Source organism: Nerophis ophidion, linkage group LG29 (genome assembly GCF_033978795.1).
Source record: "Nerophis ophidion isolate RoL-2023_Sa linkage group LG29, RoL_Noph_v1.0, whole genome shotgun sequence".
NCBI lineage: Eukaryota > Metazoa > Chordata > Actinopteri > Syngnathiformes > Syngnathidae > Nerophis > Nerophis ophidion.
In genome coordinates, this window is record NC_084639.1 from 12,837,919 (window position 1) to 12,856,691 (window position 18,773).

General features: G+C 43.1%; 1 protein-coding gene across 4 annotated transcripts in view; it reads right to left on the minus strand.

The window, feature by feature from the left end:
- Positions 1 to 6,216: 6,216 nt before the first annotated feature.
- Positions 6,217 to 18,773, minus strand: part of sec24b (SEC24 homolog B, COPII coat complex component) — a 54,218-nt gene continuing 41,661 nt past the window's right edge. For all 4 annotated transcript variants that reach the window (XM_061891571.1, XM_061891569.1, XM_061891568.1 and 1 more), the window contains 7 exons: positions 12,923 to 13,033; positions 12,665 to 12,840; positions 9,252 to 9,389; positions 9,062 to 9,166; positions 8,841 to 8,933; positions 8,463 to 8,566; positions 6,217 to 6,867 (listed from right to left, as the gene is read on the minus strand). In XM_061891571.1, coding sequence (XP_061747555.1) covers positions 6,753 to 6,867; positions 8,463 to 8,566; positions 8,841 to 8,933; positions 9,062 to 9,166; positions 9,252 to 9,389; positions 12,665 to 12,840; positions 12,923 to 13,033 — 842 coding nt within the window. In that variant the 3' untranslated portion in view covers positions 6,217 to 6,752. The remainder of the gene's footprint in view (positions 6,868 to 8,462; positions 8,567 to 8,840; positions 8,934 to 9,061; positions 9,167 to 9,251; positions 9,390 to 12,664; positions 12,841 to 12,922; positions 13,034 to 18,773) is intronic.

The following is an 18,773-nucleotide window of genomic DNA, read 5'->3' on the forward strand; positions in this document are numbered from 1 at the left end:
AGCTGAACAAACAGCGGCGCGATGATAAGTAGAAGTGAGGATAAACACAGGCGTAATTATGAAACCAGGATTGGAGACAATGATGTTGTGGGGAAATCTCCACACAAAAGACAAGACCATTTAGGAAACCACTGATGGTCCACAGGGAAACTTTCCGGGATGAAAACCAGACAATGCCCTTATCTGGCCAAGACATTTTTATCCCGAACAATGGTTTTCCTCCATTTAAAAAGCCAACACAAAAAAGAAAAATGCTCTCCACTGATGCCAAGACTCCCTAAAAAGAAACAAAGATAATCTCAGACTAGGACCGCACATCTGCTCGGATTCCAGAGACCAGGATGATAAGGATAACTTGTATTTTTCGACGGAACGTGAAGCATGAAAAGTGAAACGTGATACACACAACAAACCACATTTCAACACAACCTGAACTGCGGGAAAAGAAAACTTGTTTCTAGTGTATTTTGGCTACGTCAGGGAGTGACTCCTTGATGAACAATGTGCAGGGTTACCACATTAGTTCCCCTTTAAACTTATTCTTACGCAACCAAAATCTAAACACAACACAACATTTTCTTCTTCCTAGAAAGTACCATTTTCACAACAGATCCCACAATAGTATATACTGTAAAATTGTCCTGGGCATGACGTCAAAGTGCATCCGGCAGTGGAGGCTCCTCTATGGGGTCTTGGGGCAATAAGAGGTTAACCCCTTTACTACTGTTACCCCAGGTGGCCCTTGGCAAAGGCCTAGGACCTGACAGCCCCCAAGCCAGGGATGCGGTGAAGACCTCAACAGCGGAGCAGGCGGGAGACAGTAAATTTAAGAACTACCACAACGGGTGTGATGGTGGAAGAAGGCCGCACCAGAAAAGGGTCCCCAGTCGTCTTGGACTCCATGCCACTGGACCCTGACCTGATTCTGTCAAGGATCGTGTGGTGACATGACTGTCTGTGCACCGGTCTGCCCACGTGAAACAAAGTCACGCACAAGCATCCTCCATAAAGGGATACACCCCTACCAGGAGGATCGTCATACGAGTGACCACCAATGATGATGATACTGTAAATTCCGGACTAATATTTGGCTTTCATGGCTGTCAGCCAAAAAGGTTCCCGACCCCTGTGCTAGAGGCTAGAGCGCCACGCTATTAAATGACATTAAAACTAACTTTCCAAATTCTAAGTTTGTTGTCATTATTTGCTATGAAAGTGTAGATGTGGCGGTATTTGACCGACTGATGATCTACATACAAGTGAGAGTAATCAATTACATTTGTCATGCACCTGGGGATAGGTTGATTGGCAACACTAAATGGTCCCTAGTGTGTGAATGTTGTCTGTTTATCTGTGTTGGCCCTGTGATGAGGAGGCGACTCAATCTGTCAATCCTTTCCGTGTCCGGGCCAGGTAAGGTTCCCCGTGTTGAGTCAAATTAAGCCGCAGGCTCCACTCCTGGTGGTGCCCTTCCGTCAATTCCTTTAAGCCGCATCCACTAAATTTAAAAGAAAAAAAAACATTTTCCATTGGGCGTATATTGTTTGGCCTCATCTACCTAAGGGAGGTATCACGTCCATCAAGATTTTTCATTCATGACCAGCATTACCCGCAGTGTTGCTCTCTATCTGTGAACCTTAAACTATTGTGTGTTAAAAAAGCTACAATTACAATAACATGTGATTTGTCGTTCACTGTTGGCATTCATGCACTTTGTGTCTTTTTACATGTTGAAATCAGAAATGACGTGTATTTCCGGAAGTCAGCGCGTCCCCGGGATGCGGAATTTTTATATTTTTTTAAGACCCTGCCTCCTCCGAATGAAAACTACGGTTTATTTGTTTAGTTTTTTTTTATCAATTATCGCTTTCCGCCAGTGTTTTGTTTTGTTTATATTTGCCGTTTATTGTCTTTTTATTGGTCGACTTCAAAGTCATGAACTTTCCGGTACAATATCTTAAATTTTGATTCACCGAAAGTTTTATCGATCACAAATACTGTATTCCTAGGATTAGGACTCCAGGGTGTTGTTGTTTTCGTCATGGCGAGCAATAAACCCAATTGGCTTTAGTAGCCATCCATCTATCCAATTTCTATCGCTTTGTCCCTTTTGGGGTTGCGGGGCGTTCTGGTGCCTATCTCAGCTGCATTTCGGGTAGATTGATTGATTGATCGATTGAAACTTTTATGAGTAGATTGCACAGTTCAGTACATATTCCGTACAATTGACCACTAAATGGTAACACCCGAATAAGTTTTTCAACTTGTTTAAGTCGGGGTCCACGTTAATCAATTCATGGAAGGCGGGGTACACCCTAGACAAGTTGCCACCTCATCACAGCGCCAACACAGACAGACAGACAACATTCACACACTAGGGCCCATTTAGTGTTGCCAATCAACCTATCCCCAGGTGCATGTTTTTGGCGGTGGGAGGAAGCCGGAGTACCCGGAAGGAACCCACGCAGTCACGGGGAGAACATGCAAACTCCACACAAAAAGATCCAGAGCCTGGCATTGAACTCAGGACTGCTCAGGACCTTCGTATTGTGAGGGACAAGCACCAACCCCTGTCCCACCGTGCTGCCCGCTTTAGGAGCCACTTTTCAGCAAATGGCTCACTTATAAAGATGGAAAGAAGTTTTGCACGCCATGTAAACAGGCTAAGAAAAAGAACACCTTTTACGACCGAGGGCACTGATTTTCAAAGACAGCCTCACCAGGCACCAAGAAACATTGTGTTAGCACCTTTCCTGCTTGTCTGCTCCCAGACCCTGGTCGAGGAGCGCAGGGGAGGCGTTCCCCCCATGGCCGATATATTGTCGGGGGTAACACCCTCCACTTTACCCAGCAGAGGGTTCTTACAGTTTTGCTATTTGGTCGGAATGACGAGGTTGTCGATTTGTTACAACTCTTTATTTATGTTTTCCACAAAGCCAAGCGAATCTACCATGCTATTAACACCCCTGCACTTGCCCACTCACCCCACACAGCTTATGGCCATCACCAAGCCAGAGATGAAAAGCTAGAGCAGGAGTAGGGAACCTATGGCTCTTGAGCCAGATGTGGCTCTTTTGATGACAGCATCTGGCTCTCAGATAAATCCTAGCTGACATTGCTTAACACGATAAGTAATTAATAATTTCGCTTGTAATCACAGTGTTAAAAATAACGTTCAAAATATAAAACATTCTCATGCATTTTATTCCATCCATCCCTTTTCTACCGCACTTGTTCAAGAAGTCGCATTAATGGTAAGAAGTATTTTATTTATTATTGGTTAGCTTCAGAATAACAATGTTATAAAAAATAAGATACTTACTCTAAAATGATTGGTCTTACTTATAATGCACAAATTTAGTTGTATTCAGTGTTAAAAAATATTGTAAGACTCTCACGGAAATACATTTTTAAATATTTGGCTTTCATGGCTGTCAGCCAAAAAGGTTCCCAAACCCTGTGCTAGAGGCTAGAGCGCCACTCTATTAAATGACATTAAAACTAACTTGCCAAATTCTAAGTTTGTTGTCATTATTTGCCATGAAAGTGTAGATGTGGCGGTATTTGACCGACTGATGATCTACATACAAGTGAGAGTAATCAATTAAATTTGTCATGCACCTGGGGATAGGTTGATTGGCAACACTAAATGGTCCCTAGTGTGTGAATGTTGTCTGTTTATCTGTGTTAGCCCTGTGATGAGGAGGCGACTTGTCCAGGGTGTACCCCGCCTTCCGCCTGATTGTAGCTGAGATAGGCACCAGCGCATCCCGGCAACCCCAAAGGGAATAAGCGGTAGAAAACGGATGGATTGGTATGCATGTATGCCCTGACACACCGTTATCATCATTTCATAACCGAAGCAAAACACTTTTTACACTTTTACACTGAAATAAATACACTTACAGTTGTGATCAAAATTATTCAACCCCCTCACAATTTTGGTGTTTTAGCAAGTTGGACATTTATTCCGTATTTTCTTTATAGTCATATCAAATAAAGATGTATCAAATAGACAAATGCAACTTAAATTGTAACACTGTATTTTACAAAATACCAAAAAAGGACTAATTCTTAATATCTCATTGACAAAATGATTCAACCCCCTAGTTCCATGCATCTTTAGTACTTAGAACACCCTTTGGCAGTAATGACATCCTTCAAAGGTGATACATAACCGGACACAAGCTTCTTGCAACGTATTTTAGCCCATTCCTCTTGGGCAAAGGCCTCCAGTTCATTCATATTCTTGGGCTTGCGTGCTGCAACTGCCTTCTTCAAGTCCCACCACAGCTTTTCTATAGGATTTAGGTCTGGCGACTGTGAAGGCCACTCCAGAGTCTTCCAGCCCTTCTTCTGCAACCACTCTGATGTTTATTTGGAGGTATGCTTGGGATCCTTGTCCTGTTGGAAGGTCCAACGTCTCCCAAGCCTCAGCTTCGTCACTGACTTCATGACATTTGCAGCTAATATATCCTGCTAGGAAATAGAATTCATAATGCCTTGAACGCGCTGGAGATTCCCGGTACCTGAGGCAGAGAAACAGCCCCAGAGCATGATTGACCCCCCACCATGCTTAACAGTAGGCAATGTGTTCTTCTCTTTGTAAGCTTAATTTTTTCTCCTCCAGACATAACGTCAGAAGTGGGGTGCGCCTGGGAGTTCTGGCATGGAGGCCTTCATCTCGTAGTGCGCACCTTATTGTCTGGGACGAAACCTGCGTTCCGCCCTCTGCAATGTCCTGTTGTAGTTCCTCAGCTGTTACCTGGGGGTTTTTCACCACTGTACGCTTCACAGCATCTTCTTTCTACCACGCCCAGGTAGTGTTTCCACTGTGCCTTTAGCTTTAAACTTGCAAATTATGCTCCCAACTGTGTCTCTTGGAGTGTGTAATGTCTTTGCTATTTTCTTATATCCATATCCTTTCTTATGAAGAGAAATTACCTCCTCTCTTGACTTCTTTGACCACTCCCTGGACTTCACCATGTTGCAAATACACCATTGACCATCTACAAGAAGCTGAGCGTCACAGTCTTTTTCAATCAGTTTAATTGTTGCTCGTTATGGTTCTAATCACATCTACAGGTGTTGTCATCACCTGATTGAAAATACCTTATTCAAATTCTGTTCTTAAGAGTTATGATCTTCGAGGGGTTGAATAATTTTGTCAATGAGATATTAAGAAAAATGTCCTTTTTTGGTATTTTGTAAAATAGTGTTACAATTTAAGTTGCATTTGTCTATTTGACATATCTTTTTTTGATATGACTATAAACAAAATACGGAATAAATGTCCAACTTGCTAAAACACCAAAATTGTGTGGGGGTTGAATAATTTTGACCACAACTGTACATCTTATTAAATGAAAATAGAGAAAAAAAAACACCGGCAGCGGTAAAGTTTGGATCCATGAAGGAAAGAAGAAAGTGAATGTATGTTTATAACTGAATAAATTTACATATGCATAAAAAATTGTTTGCTTTTGTATGTTTTTTTAAATGAATTACCGGATTTCCTTGAATTGTCGCAGGGCATATAGTATGCACCTGCCTTGAATTACTGCCGGGTCAAACTCGCTTTGCAAAATAATTAGCGCATGCTTACTTTTACCACATGCCTTTGGTATGCGCAAGAGTGAGAAGAGGTTTTGAATTAATTAGCGCCCTGGCGGCAATTCAAAGAAATACGGTAAGTAACATTTATGACAACCTTATTCCAAAACACAATATAGAATGTGAGTTATAACATACAATTATCATTTGTTTTCAAAAGGGTTACAAAAAAGTGGGACCCCAAAAAATTACTGTCGGGCCCCATTTTCATGATGTGATGAGGTCCCTGCGACCCCATTTTGAAAATTCCTTGTGCAAACACTGGTCGTTAAATACAATTTCCCACAGTCTTGCTCTCTGTGAACCTTAAAAATATTGTGCATTAAAAGTGCTATAATTCCAGTTACAATATGCGATTTGTCGTTAAACAACGACTATTTTATGCTAAAGAGTCCTATGTCAGTGTTTGTTTACAGTCCTATAGCATTGAAGAGCTATTTTTTCATGAGGTCAAGCCTTCTATTAAATGGCTGCAGGAGTGATGAGGTCATTGGGGAGTGGGCGAATGATGCAGCGAGGGCGGGAAATGAGCGGAGTGGAAACACGGTGTTATGATGTAATGACAGCTTTTGCACTAGAGGGTGGGATTAAAAGTCTGTCAGGTTTGGTTTGTCCTTCTTATTTATTAAGCTGCTTCATAAATTATCGCACATAAAAGATTCTTTTCAGTAGTTACAAAGAGGATAGCATACATTTATAGCGTCTCGGAAGAAAACAAAAACAAAGGGGCAGGGTTTTGTTCCGTGATTGGTCAGAATTAGGGAGCGAATGAGGGTCAAGGTCCCATTGCTGGCAATCGAAACAACCATGGTTCTTCAAGAGCGCATGCCAGTGAAAATCTGCTCCTCTCCAGTGTGTTCAGTCTTCTTCTTAGTAAAATCTTTTAAAATGAAAAAGAATAAAAATAAAAAAGAAGACAGCACTAAAGCGCTACGAGGGAGCCTCACGACAAAAGTGGCATCTTCTTGGCTCAATTTTCCCTTCTAGTCCCACATGAGCAATTAGTGGAAAAGCTACGAGTCAGCGGTGGAGGTTCCTTCATCGTTTCTCGACCCCGCTTGGTCCAATCAGAGCCAGACTTAAAAAAAAAAAAAAAAAAACGGCTAGTGTTCCTGCTTACCATCCAGAAAGATGGTAGCCTATGAGGACACCTGCTGCTGGATGTGCTGCAAGAACTCACAGTAGGACGACCCCGACTCAGACCGATCTTCCACCAAGTGCTGGAAGAAGGTCGCGTTGGCAGAGGTGTCATCCCTAAATATGGAGAAAGAGAAAGACTTTTACATTGAATGATTGCGATGTACAGTGAATTCAGATTTCCTTATAAAAAGTTTATTTGTGGTGTAACGACTGTTAAACATCCTGTCACCTTTTTTTTGTTTTTTTGTTGTTGAAATTGTACTTTTACTATGATTTTAAAAATATAAACATATACCAATCTTTGGGTATCCCACGATTCGATTCAATATCGATTCTTGGGGTCACGATTCGATAATATATCGATTTTTTCGATTCAACGCGATTCTCGATTCAAAACGATTCTGTATTGATTCAATACATAGGATTTCAGCAGGATCTACCCCAGTCTGCTGACAAGCTAGCAGGGTAGTAGATTTTTGTAAAAAAGCTTTTATAATTGTAAAGGACAATGTTTTATCAACTGATTGTAATAATGTAAATTTGTTTTAGCTATTAAACGGACCAAAAATATTACTTATTTTATCTTTGCGAATACATTTAACACAGTTTGTTGTCAATCTTATGAGATGCGATGCAAGTGTAAGCCACTGTGACACTATTGTTCTTTTTATTTTATTTTTATAAATGTCTAATGATAATGTTAGTGAGGGATTTTTAATCACTGCTATGCCGAAATTATAACTAATATTGATACTGTTGTTGATAATATTCATTTTTGTTTCACTACTTTTGATTTGTTCTGTGCCGTGTTTGTCTCCTCTCAATTGCTCTGTTTATTGCAGTTCTGAGTGTTGCTGGGTCAGGTTTTGGAATTGGATTGCATTGTTATGGTATTGCTGTGTATTGTTTTGGTGGATTGATAAAAAAAAAATAAAATAGTTTTTTAAAAATGAGAATCGATTCTGAATCGTACGTGAGAATCGCGATTTAAATCCGAATCGATTTTTTCCCACACCCCTAATATAAACATATATATACACACACACACATATATATATATATATATATATATATATATATATATATATATATATATATATATATATATATATATATATAATACATTTTTTTTAAATTATTTTATTTAACAACCTTTACTTGTATATTTTGAAATATTATATATTTAAAAAAAAAACCTAATTTAATCCTTTTACAGGATTGGATTTTGCATCCAACTTTGCGATGTAGAAAATAAATAGTAATTTACAAAAATTCAAATTTTTTTCTGGAAAAAAATATATAAATCCGTTAAAAACATTTCAATGTGTTTTCCTGGCCAAGTAAAAACCTTTGATTTATTACTAGTTTTTATCTGCTCAGAAAGATTGTAATTGGCTGGTTATTTGTGTGTCAGTCCAGCTGTGCACTGGTAACACAACAATGGCGCTGAGGAAGGACAAACAATGGATTCTCTGAGGAAGCAGCCGCCCTTGTCGTCAGTCAGGAAGAAAGACGAACTTCCTCTCAAGAGCTTGCCTTGATTGTAAGAAAAGCTGATGACGTCTTCTGTGGTGTTTCCAACCAACCACGTTTCCATCAAACACTGAGACCACTTTTTTTTTTTTAATTGTCAAAAGTTGTGCGTACATGACTTTACTGTATGAACGACACATAGATTGGGTCTTACTGAGATGCATGTTCACGCTTACTTGAGTACATGCACGATAGAACTGAACGCTCGGTTGTCCTGCAGCCAGTCCAGGAACGCTCTCAGCCTTTCCGACAGCGGCGTTTGCAACTCAGGAATGCAACTCTGCCAAAAAAAAACAAAAAACCCCTTCACAGTGAACAAACTAAACAAAACAAAACAACAACAAGCTGCAGTTGCACAATGCGGTACACAGAAATGTGGAATGTTTGGTATGTAGGTGGCTCTGGGAGGCGTCAACCCCGCCCCTGAACACGCTGACGGCTGCTATCCGAACATTCTAGAGGTGAAAAGGCAGCACCAGCAAGTCTCATTTGCTGCATGTTACTTTTTTTTATTTTGCACTAGCACAAAATGCAGAGCACTTTGTAGCACTGACCATGTTGGGGGGGATTGACGCGTAGTTGGGGTAGTCCAGAACGTCTCGGATGAACATCTCATTGCAGCATTTGCCAACCCACAGGTAAAACACCTGGATGCATGTGGCGAAAAGACCTCAATTAGTCGCTATACAAATGGAACTGAAGACATGTTTGTCAGCCAGAAAGGGTTGAGGTCATTGAACACATCACATGGAGTTGCAAGGAAGCCGAAACGTACGCTGCCGCAGTCCATGAGGAATGCTCCATCTCGGCTCAGCCTCTCTGCAGACAAGTGGAGGAGAGGAGGTTGCGGGACCAGTGCATCGTTGAGGTGGAGCGCCCCCTGCAGGACAAATGCAGCTGTTGCAATTTTTTTTTCTGAAGGATCATTTCAGATTTGGTTGGATCTGGCTCTCGTGCTCGCTCGCCTGGTCAGTCATGTTGTCCAGGCGGTAGAGGTCGGGGTGAACCATCCGCATCAGCTGCTGCAGCGGCTGCGTCTTGAACTCGCACATGGCGAAGACGCGTTCGTCCAGGCGCGTGCTCGTCCCCGTCCGAAACGCTTTCTGAGGGAGACAATTGCAGTTTAGAAAAATCGAATCACCATTTAAAGAGGAACTGCACTTTAAAGGGAAATTTTGCCTATCATTCACAAATTTTATGTAAGACCAGAAGAAGTTATTTTTAATTAATTCTAACTAGCAAATAAATAAAAAAAGACAAAAGTCTACTTACAATGGAGCCACTCTATTTTGCCTATAAAACATCCAAACACCTCCATCAGCGATCATATAACATAATTTTCGGACTATGAGATGCACATAATGTATGGAATCATTTTAGTTGTGCTTACTGACCTCGAAACTATTTCATTTGGTACATGGTGAAATGATAAATGTGACCAGTATTTGGCTATCACACATAAGAGATACGTGTAGACTGCTATATGATGGCAATATGACTCAAGTAAACAAGACCAACATTGAATATCTTCCATTGAAAATATAGAACATTACACACGGCGCACAATTATACATCAAAATGTTTTAGTATGACTTTGGTAAGCTATTAAGCCGCACTGCTTGATGGATTGTACTGTGCTTCAACATAGGGTTATTATTATGGTGTATGTGTAAGGTAAGACATATTATCTGGCGTTTTGATTTGCAATACTATCAAAAGCAACTTTTGCATAATATACCTTATGGTACCTGCTGATCTGTATTTGGGATCTGCATAAGTCCTAAAAATTTGCACGAGTCAACCTTTGTAGTGCGTGCCGACAACGTAGTAAATAAGCTTCTTATTTTTCTCTATCATCTTGTTATGTGACAATCATCCTCTGCTGTTACCATTTCTAATATAAAATAGTGTAAAGTTCTTACTTATATCTGTCAGTAAACTTGCCATGAAAGCGCTAAAACATACTTGTGTAGTGAGTTTACATTATTCACCCAAGGAACTTTAGTTATTAGAGTTCCGTTCAAACATTTTTTCACGGGACATATTTCCGGTGTTGTTTCCGTTGTATGACTTAATGACATTTAGTAAAGTCTGAATGTCATTAAAACAGTTAGCTCCATCTTTTCACACTTCTCCCACTCCCATCCTTGCACGCTACACGGCTACGACAAAGATGATGGGGAGAAGACACTGCGGAAGGTGAGCCACGTAAATAAGACCGCCCACAAAATGGCGCACTCTGAAGCGACTGTCAGAAAGCTGCTTGAAGATGGTCTGTAAATCATAATCTATGCAACATTTTGACCAAAGAACCACCATTACATATTATGTAGACCACAAGGAAGTCTTTTACATTTAAAAAAAAATAAAGAATATGACTACTCTAATGCGCTCTATAATCCAGTGCGCCTTGTGTATGAAAATAGACCTCACTTGACACGCTCATCGGCAGTGCGCACTATGGTCCGGAAAATACGGTACGTGCTGTAAGTATGTAGATAATGTAGTAATAGGCACATAAATAATAACATATACTGTATTTTCCAGACTATAATGCGCACCCACTCTATTTTAGAAGAGAAAAATATTTTTCATATATTATTCGCACCGGACTATAAACCACAGATATATGCATTGTGAAATAAGTTATTTATACAGAAAGATTCTGTAAATGTTTATTTACATACCTTAATTGATTCCAAATGGTGTCTGTAACACTGCAGTAAAACGGCTGATCAAACAAAACAGAAGTCATCGTCATGGAACCGCAAACTGCGGAAGCTAGCCCTCCAATCAGCTAAACAGACTCAATAACTCCACAATGACGTTTTGGTGAATTTACTGAGGTGTTTGTTTAACTGAAACAATAACAAAAAATAATGCCGTTGTAAGTTACTAATATTAACACAGACACACGTAAAAGTGTTACCATATTAACTAATGTTAGCGTCATTACATTACGATGCATGAAAACACTCCTCCAGAAGTCACACAAGGGACGGTTTAATAAGAATAAACAGTTTTAGTTGTATCAATAAACTTGAAAACTTTGCTCGGAGTGATGAATTCAGTTAAAGTACAAATGATTGTCACTCGCCACACCAATTAGGAATCCATACGAGTAAAAACGCTATGGATGTGCTAGAAGATTAGGTTAAAAACGAGTATAAAAGCATTATACTGTAGATAAATGGAAGGACACTGCAACACCTGCAGTGAGCGAACTCGTCAAAAAGCACAAACAATAAAACACATTCTAAGTGTATTTGCTTCTTTTTTAGTGAAAATGATTAGGGCATCAGCAAAGAAAAATCCATAAATTAGTCGCACCATTTTATGAGCCGCAGGGATCAAAGCGCAGGTAAAAAAAATGTACGGTAAGATTTAAAAAACGCAGCAAAACGTTCACTTTTTCTTTTCGACAATATCACGGATTACACACTGCAGACTTCACAAGAGCCAACAACCATAATTAGACATCACTTACTGTAAAATGTGTTCTCCAACTATAAGGATGACATTCCCGTTTAGAAAAAGAATGACATGTAATCCTTGCGATGAAAAAAGGGGGGGTGGCATGAAGTGTCTTTTCGGGTCTTTTTCACCATTTCCCGGTCTAAGTTGGCTGTAAAAGTATCGACTTCTCCGTTCACATCCACATCCTTTTAGTATCAAGGTGAGAGACATGATTTATGATCTAGAAGTAACTTTCATAGGCCCAGAGGCAATACAGCAGCTCACCAGCTGATGATGTCAATACATTAGCAGAAGGAAGTTACTGCTTTCTGATCAATGTGCCGCTAAATGTAAGTTATTACCCATTATAGTCGCTGACCTAACCGCTTACCTACTCAATGGCCTTGTGGTTAGAGTGTCGGCCCTGAGATCGGTAGGTTGTGAGTTCAAACCCCGGCCGAGTTATACCAAAGACTATAAAAATGGGACCCGTTACCTCCCTGCTTGGCACTCAGCATCAAGGGTTGGAATTTGGGGTTAAATCACCAAAAATGATTCCCGGCGTGGCCACCACTGCTGTCCACTGCTCCCCTCACCTCACGGGGGCTGATCAAGGGGGATGGGTCAAATGCAGAGAATAATTTTGCCACACCTAGTGTGTGACAATCATTGGTACTTAAAGTTTAACTTTAATACTTGGTTAATATTCAGGTCAGGAAATGTAAACAAGAGTATAGTTGGCATGTTTAGGATGGTTATTTATTGGGTTTTATGGTGTCATTAGACTTTTATTTACGAGTTAGAATGCATAAAAAAGACATGTGTTCCTGTCCTTCATAAGGATTGTGAATTGTAGGCAAAATTCCAGAAAAACTGCAGTTCTCAAGGCGAATTGTATGATGTATGAAAGGTAGGAGTGCACCTGTTTGAGCAGAGACAGGATGTAGAGAGGGAAAAGGCGCATGACGGCGGGCACCACCAGGCCGGACTGCTGCAGGTTGGATACGTTGCTCTTGTAGGCGCTCACAAAGTCCACCGCCGCGTTCAACAGGGCGTCACGGGCGTCAGAAAGGCTGGATGATATGGAGCGGTCGATTGCTGCGATATTAACAGAAAATAAATGACACCTCGCCACAAGGACTTTGGAGCTCACTTTGAAAGGCAAATTTTGGTGGCTCACCCATGTTGGCGAGCAGACAAGTAATGGCCTGGACGTCGGCACCAGCGTACACGTCACTCAGCTGGTTGACCACAGGCAGACAAAGGGTGTGGACGCGGATACGCCTCTTTCCTGTGGCATTAGACAGGCAGAGGTGACCCATATGTGGTCCTCTCCAAGGTTCTCATAGTCATCATTGTCACCGACGTCCCACTGGGTCATCATTTTCACAGACATCCCACTGGGTGTGAGTTTTCCTTGCCCTTATGTGGGCCTACCGAGGATGTCGTAGTGGTTTGTGTTGTGGTTTGTGCAGCCCTTCGAGACACTAGTGATTTAGGGCTATATTTATGAACATTGATTGATTGATTGATCTCACCATCTGAAAATCTTATGATTTACAAATGGTTTCTAATGTAAAAATGCGTAGAATAATTATTACATTTCAACATTTCTGTCAACGAAGATTTGCTTCAGCCTGCGATAGTCATTTTGATAGTAGGCTATTTTAGCTAGTATAGACACTTAGGTTATGTGTTGCCTTCATTATATACAGCTTTTCATTTTTTGCGGCTCCAGACAGATTGTTTTTTTGTATTTTTGGTCCAATATGGCTCTTTCAACATTTTTGGTTGCCGACCCCTGATATAGACCGATATAAAACATTTACAACGTGATACAGTTTTCAGCCCTAATAAGACCTTACAATATAATACATTTGATTCTGACTTTGCAAAATGAAGGGTAGCTTTGTTTAAAAATAGCACTAAAATGAAGAAAAAAAAAGGATGCTTCAATTCATATAAATAAGAGCCTGTATTTCTTCCAACTAATGTACTAGCTGTAAGTTTGATTACCGTGTTTTCCGCACTATAAGGCGCACCTAAAAACCTAACATTTTCTCAAAAGCTGACAGTGCGCCTTATAATCCGGGGCGCCTTATTAATGGACCAATATTGAGCCGCAACAGGTCTCACAACTATGGTAAGCAGCCGCCGATTTCATTTTCATTTTCCCCCGCGCGCGGTGCATGCTGGGATATATGACTGTGCCAGTCCGTGCAGTTTCATTTCCATTTGTGTGTTTATATGTAAAGACCCCAAAATGGCTCCTATTGAGAGACATGATTTCAGGAAAGCAGGAATTGTCACTGAACTGCTAGACAACAGCGGCGACACTGACTCTATTAACGACGTCTCGAAATAGTGCAAAGCAATAACAATATATCAAAAACTCAACGTTGAGCAAACGTTAATGTCACACAACACAACACACAAACATGTAAAGCTCACTTTATTAAGTTATTCCTCATCCACGAATCCCTCGAATTCTTCTTCTTCAGTGTCCGAATTAAACATGTTACAAGAGGTCTCGCAATTACGGTAAGCAGCCGTCTACCTTATTTTCCCTCGTAGAAGAAGAAGCGTGCGGTGCATGCTGGGATATATGACTGCGGGAGACGTGTCGAGTTTAAACCCAAGGTGATCAGTCACACTCTTCTCTGAGCTGCAACCTTATCGTGGTAGAGGAGTTTGCGTGTCCCAATGATCCTAGGAGCTATGTTGTCCGGGGGCATAAAGCCCCCTGGTAGGGTCTCCCAAGGCAAACAGGTTCTAGGTGAGGGATCAGACAAAGAGCAGCTCGAAGACCTTTATGAAGAAGAAAAATCATGGACCCAGATTTCCCTCGCCCGTACGCGGGTCACCGGGGTCCCCCTCTGGAGCCAGGCCCGGAGGTGGGGCACGATGGCGAGCGCCTGGTGGCCGGGCCTGTTCCCATGGGGCCCGGACGGGCACAGCCCGAAGAGGCAACGTGGGTCACCCCTCCAATGGGCTCACCACCCATAGCAGGGGCCATAGAGGTCGGGTGCGATGTGAACGGGGCGACAGCCGAAGGCAGGGCACTTGGCGGTCCGATCCTCGGCTACAGAAGCTAGCTCTTGGGACGTGGAACGTCACGTCACTGGGGGGGAAAGAGCCTGAGCTAGTGCGCGAAGTCGAGAAATTCCGGCTGGATATAGTCGGACTCACTTCGACGCACAGCAAGGGCTCTGGAACCACTTCTCTCGAGAGGGATTGGACTCTCTTCCACTCCGGCGTTGCCGGCAGTGAGAGGCGACGGGCTGGGGTGGCAATTCTTGTTTCCTCCCGGCTCAAAGCCTGTACGTTGGAGTTCAACCCAGTGGACGAAAGGGTAGCCTCCCTCCGACTTCGAGTGGGGGGACGGGTCCTGACTGTTGTTTGTGCTTATGCACCAAACGGCAGTTCAGAGTACCCACCCTTTTTGGGAACACTCGAGGGAGTACTGGAAAGTGCTCCCCCGGGTGATTCCCTTGTCCTACTAAGAGAGTTCAACGCTCACGTTGGCAACGACAGTGAAACCTGGAGAGGCGTGATTGGGAAGAATGGCCGCCCGGATCTGAACCCGAGTGGTGTTTTGTTATTGGACTTTTGTGCTCGTCACAGTTTGTCCATAACAAACACCATGTTCAAACATAAGGGTGTCCATATGTGCACTCGGCACCAGGACACCCTAGGCCGCAGTTCCATGATCGACTTTGTAGTTGTGTCATCGGATTTGCGGCCTCATGTTTTGGACACTCGGGTGAAGAGAGGGGCGGATCTTTCTACCGATCACCACCTGGTGGTGAGTTGGCTGCGATGGTGGGGGAGGATGCCGGACAGACCTGGGAGGCCCAAACGCATTGTGAGGGTCTGCTGGGAACGTCTGGCAGAGTCTCCTGTCAGACAAAGTTTCAATTCCCACCTCCGGAAGAACTTTGAACATGTCACGAGGGAGGTGCTGGACATTGAGTCCGAGTGGACCATGTTCCGCACCTCTATTGTCGAGGCGGCAGATCGGAGCTGTGGCCGCAAGGTAGTTGGTTCCTGTCGGGGCGGAAATCCTAAAACCCCTTGGTGGACACCAGCGGTGAGGGATGCCGTCAAGCTGAAGAAGGAGTCCTATCGGGTCCTTTTGGCTCATAGGACTCCGGAGGCATTGGACAGGTACCGACAGGCCAAGCGGTGTGCAGCTTCAGCGGTCGCGGAGGCAAAAACTCGGACATGGGAAGAGTTCGGGGAAGCCATGGAAAACGACTTCCGGACGGCTTCGAAGCGATTCTGGACCACCGTCCGCCGCCTCAGGAAGGGGAAGCAGTGCACTATCAACACCGTGAATGGTGCGGATGGTGTTCTGCTGACCTCGACTGCGGATGTTGTGGATAGGTGGAAGGAATACTTCGAAGACCTCCTCAATCCCACCAACACGTCTTCCTATGAGGAAGCAGTGCCTGGGGAATCTGTGGTGGACTCTCCTATTTCTGGGGCTGAGGTCGCTGAGGTAGTTAAAAAGCTCCTCGGTGGCAAGGCCCCAGGGGTGGACGAGATCCGCCCGGAGTTCCTTAAGGCTCTGGATGCTGTGGGGCTGTCTTGGTTGACAAGACTTTGCAGCATCGCGTGGACATCGGGGGCGGTACCTCTGGATTGGCAGACCGGGGTGGTGGTTCCTCTCTTTAAGAAGGGGGACCGGAGGGTGTGTTCCAACTATCGTGGGATCACACTCCTCAGCCTTCCCAGTAAGGTTTATTCAGGTGTACTGGAGAGGAGGCTACGTCGGATAGTCGAACCTCGGATTCAGGAGGAACAGTGTGGTTTTCGTCCTGGTCGTGGAACTGTGGACCAGCTCTATACTCTCGGCAGGGTTCTTGAGGGTGCATGGGAGTTTGCGCAACCAGTCTACATGTGCTTTGTGGACTTGGAGAAGGCATTCGACCGTGTCCCTCGGGAAGTCCTGTGGGGAGTGCTCAGAGAGTATGGGGTATCGGACTGTCTTATTGTGGCGGTCCGTTCCCTGTACGATCAGTGCCAGAGCTTGGTCCGCATTGCCGGCAGTAAGTCGAACACATTTCCAGTGAGGGTTGGACTCCGCCAAGGCTGTCCTTTGTCACCGATTCTGTTCATAACTTTTATGGACAGAATTTCTAGGCGCAGTCAAGGCGTTGAGGGGTTCCGGTTTGGTAACCGCAGGATTAGGTCTCTGCTTTTTGCAGATGATGTGGTCCTGATGGCTTCATCTGACCGGGATCTTCAGCTCTTGCTGGATCGGTTCGCAGCCGAGTGTGAAGCGACCGGAATGAGAATCAGCACCTCCAAGTCCGAGTCCATGGTTCTCGCCCGGAAAAGGGTGGAATGCCATCTCCGGGTTGGGGAGGAGACCCTGCCCCAAGTGGAGGAGTTCAAATACCTAGGAGTCTTGTTCACGAGTGGGGGAAGAGTGGATCGTGAGATCGACAGGCGGATCGGTGCGGCGTCTTCAGTAATGCGGACGTTGTACCGATCCGTTGTGGTGAAGAAGGAGCTGAGCCGGAAGGCAAAGCTCCCAATTTACCGGTCGATCTACGTTCCCATCCTCACCTATGGTCATGAGCTTTGGGTCATGACCGAAAGGATAAGATCACGGGTACAAGCGGCCGAAATGAGTTTCCCCCGCCGTGTAGCGGGGCTCTCCCTTAGAGATAGGGTGAGAAGCTCTGCCATCTGGGAGGGACTCAAAGTAAAGCCGCTGCTCCTTCACATCGAGAGGAGCCAGATGAGGTGGTTCGGGCATCTGGTCAGGATGTCACCCGAACGCCTCCCTAGGGAGGTGTTTAGGGCACGTCCAACCGGTAGGAGGCCACGGGGAAGACCCAGGACACGTTGGGAAGACTATGTCTCCCGGCTGGCCTGGGAACGCCTCGGGATCCCCCGGGAAGAGCTAGACGAAGTGGCTGGGGAGAGGGAAGTCTGGGTTTCTCTGCTTAGGCTGTTGCCCCCGCGACCCGACCTCGGATAAGCGGAAGATGATGGATGGATGGTGATCAGTCACACAGTAGAACACGGGAATGGAGCAGAATCAAAAGAATTTAACATTAACAGCAGCGACACTGACTCGTTTAATGACGACTTCGACGAGACGGAGCCTGACATTTAGGATGCCGTATTCGCCCAACTGTTTGATTCCAACACCGAAGAAGAAGAATTTGAGGGATTCGTGGATGAGGAATAACTTAATAAAGTGAGCTTTACATGTTTATTTTGAGTTGTGTGACATTATCGTTTGAGCAACGTTGAGTTATTGATATATTATTGCTTTGCACTATTTCGAGTGTTACTACATTGTGATTGCACTAACGTTTGATTTACCGTAACAGTATCAGACAGTTTTTTACATATTTATTGAATCCGGGTAAATAATAAAACAGCTGTTTATTCATTTTGGGAGTGAACGGAGTTGTCAGAACGATGGTTTGTAATCTATTAATAAAGTTTGACTGACCCATTTGACTGTTTTGTTGACATTCCCTTTAGCGCAGCTCCATCTAAAACAGTGGTTCTCAAATGGGGGTACGTGAGATTTTTTTTTAAATATTCTAAAAATAGCAACAATTCAGCTTTATAAATATATTTATTGAATAATACTCCAACAAAATATGAATATAAGTTCATAAACTGAGAAAAGAAATGCAACAATGCAATATTCATTTTTGTGGACGTGTTCCATAAATATTGATGTTAAAGAGTTATTTTTTTGTGGAGAAATGTTTAGAATGAAGTTTATGAATCCAGATGGATCTCTTTTACAATCCCCAAAGAGGGCAATTTGAGTTGATGATTATTTCTATGAGTAGAAATCGTTATTTAAAATTGAATCACTTGTTTATTTTTCAACAAGTTTTTAGTTATTTTTTACACATTTTTTCCCCAATAGTTCAAGACCACTACAAATGAGCAATATTTTGCACTGTTATACAATTCAATAAATCAGAAACTGATGACATAGTGCTGTATTTTACTTCTCCATGTCTTTTTTTCAACCAAATTTTTTTTGCTCT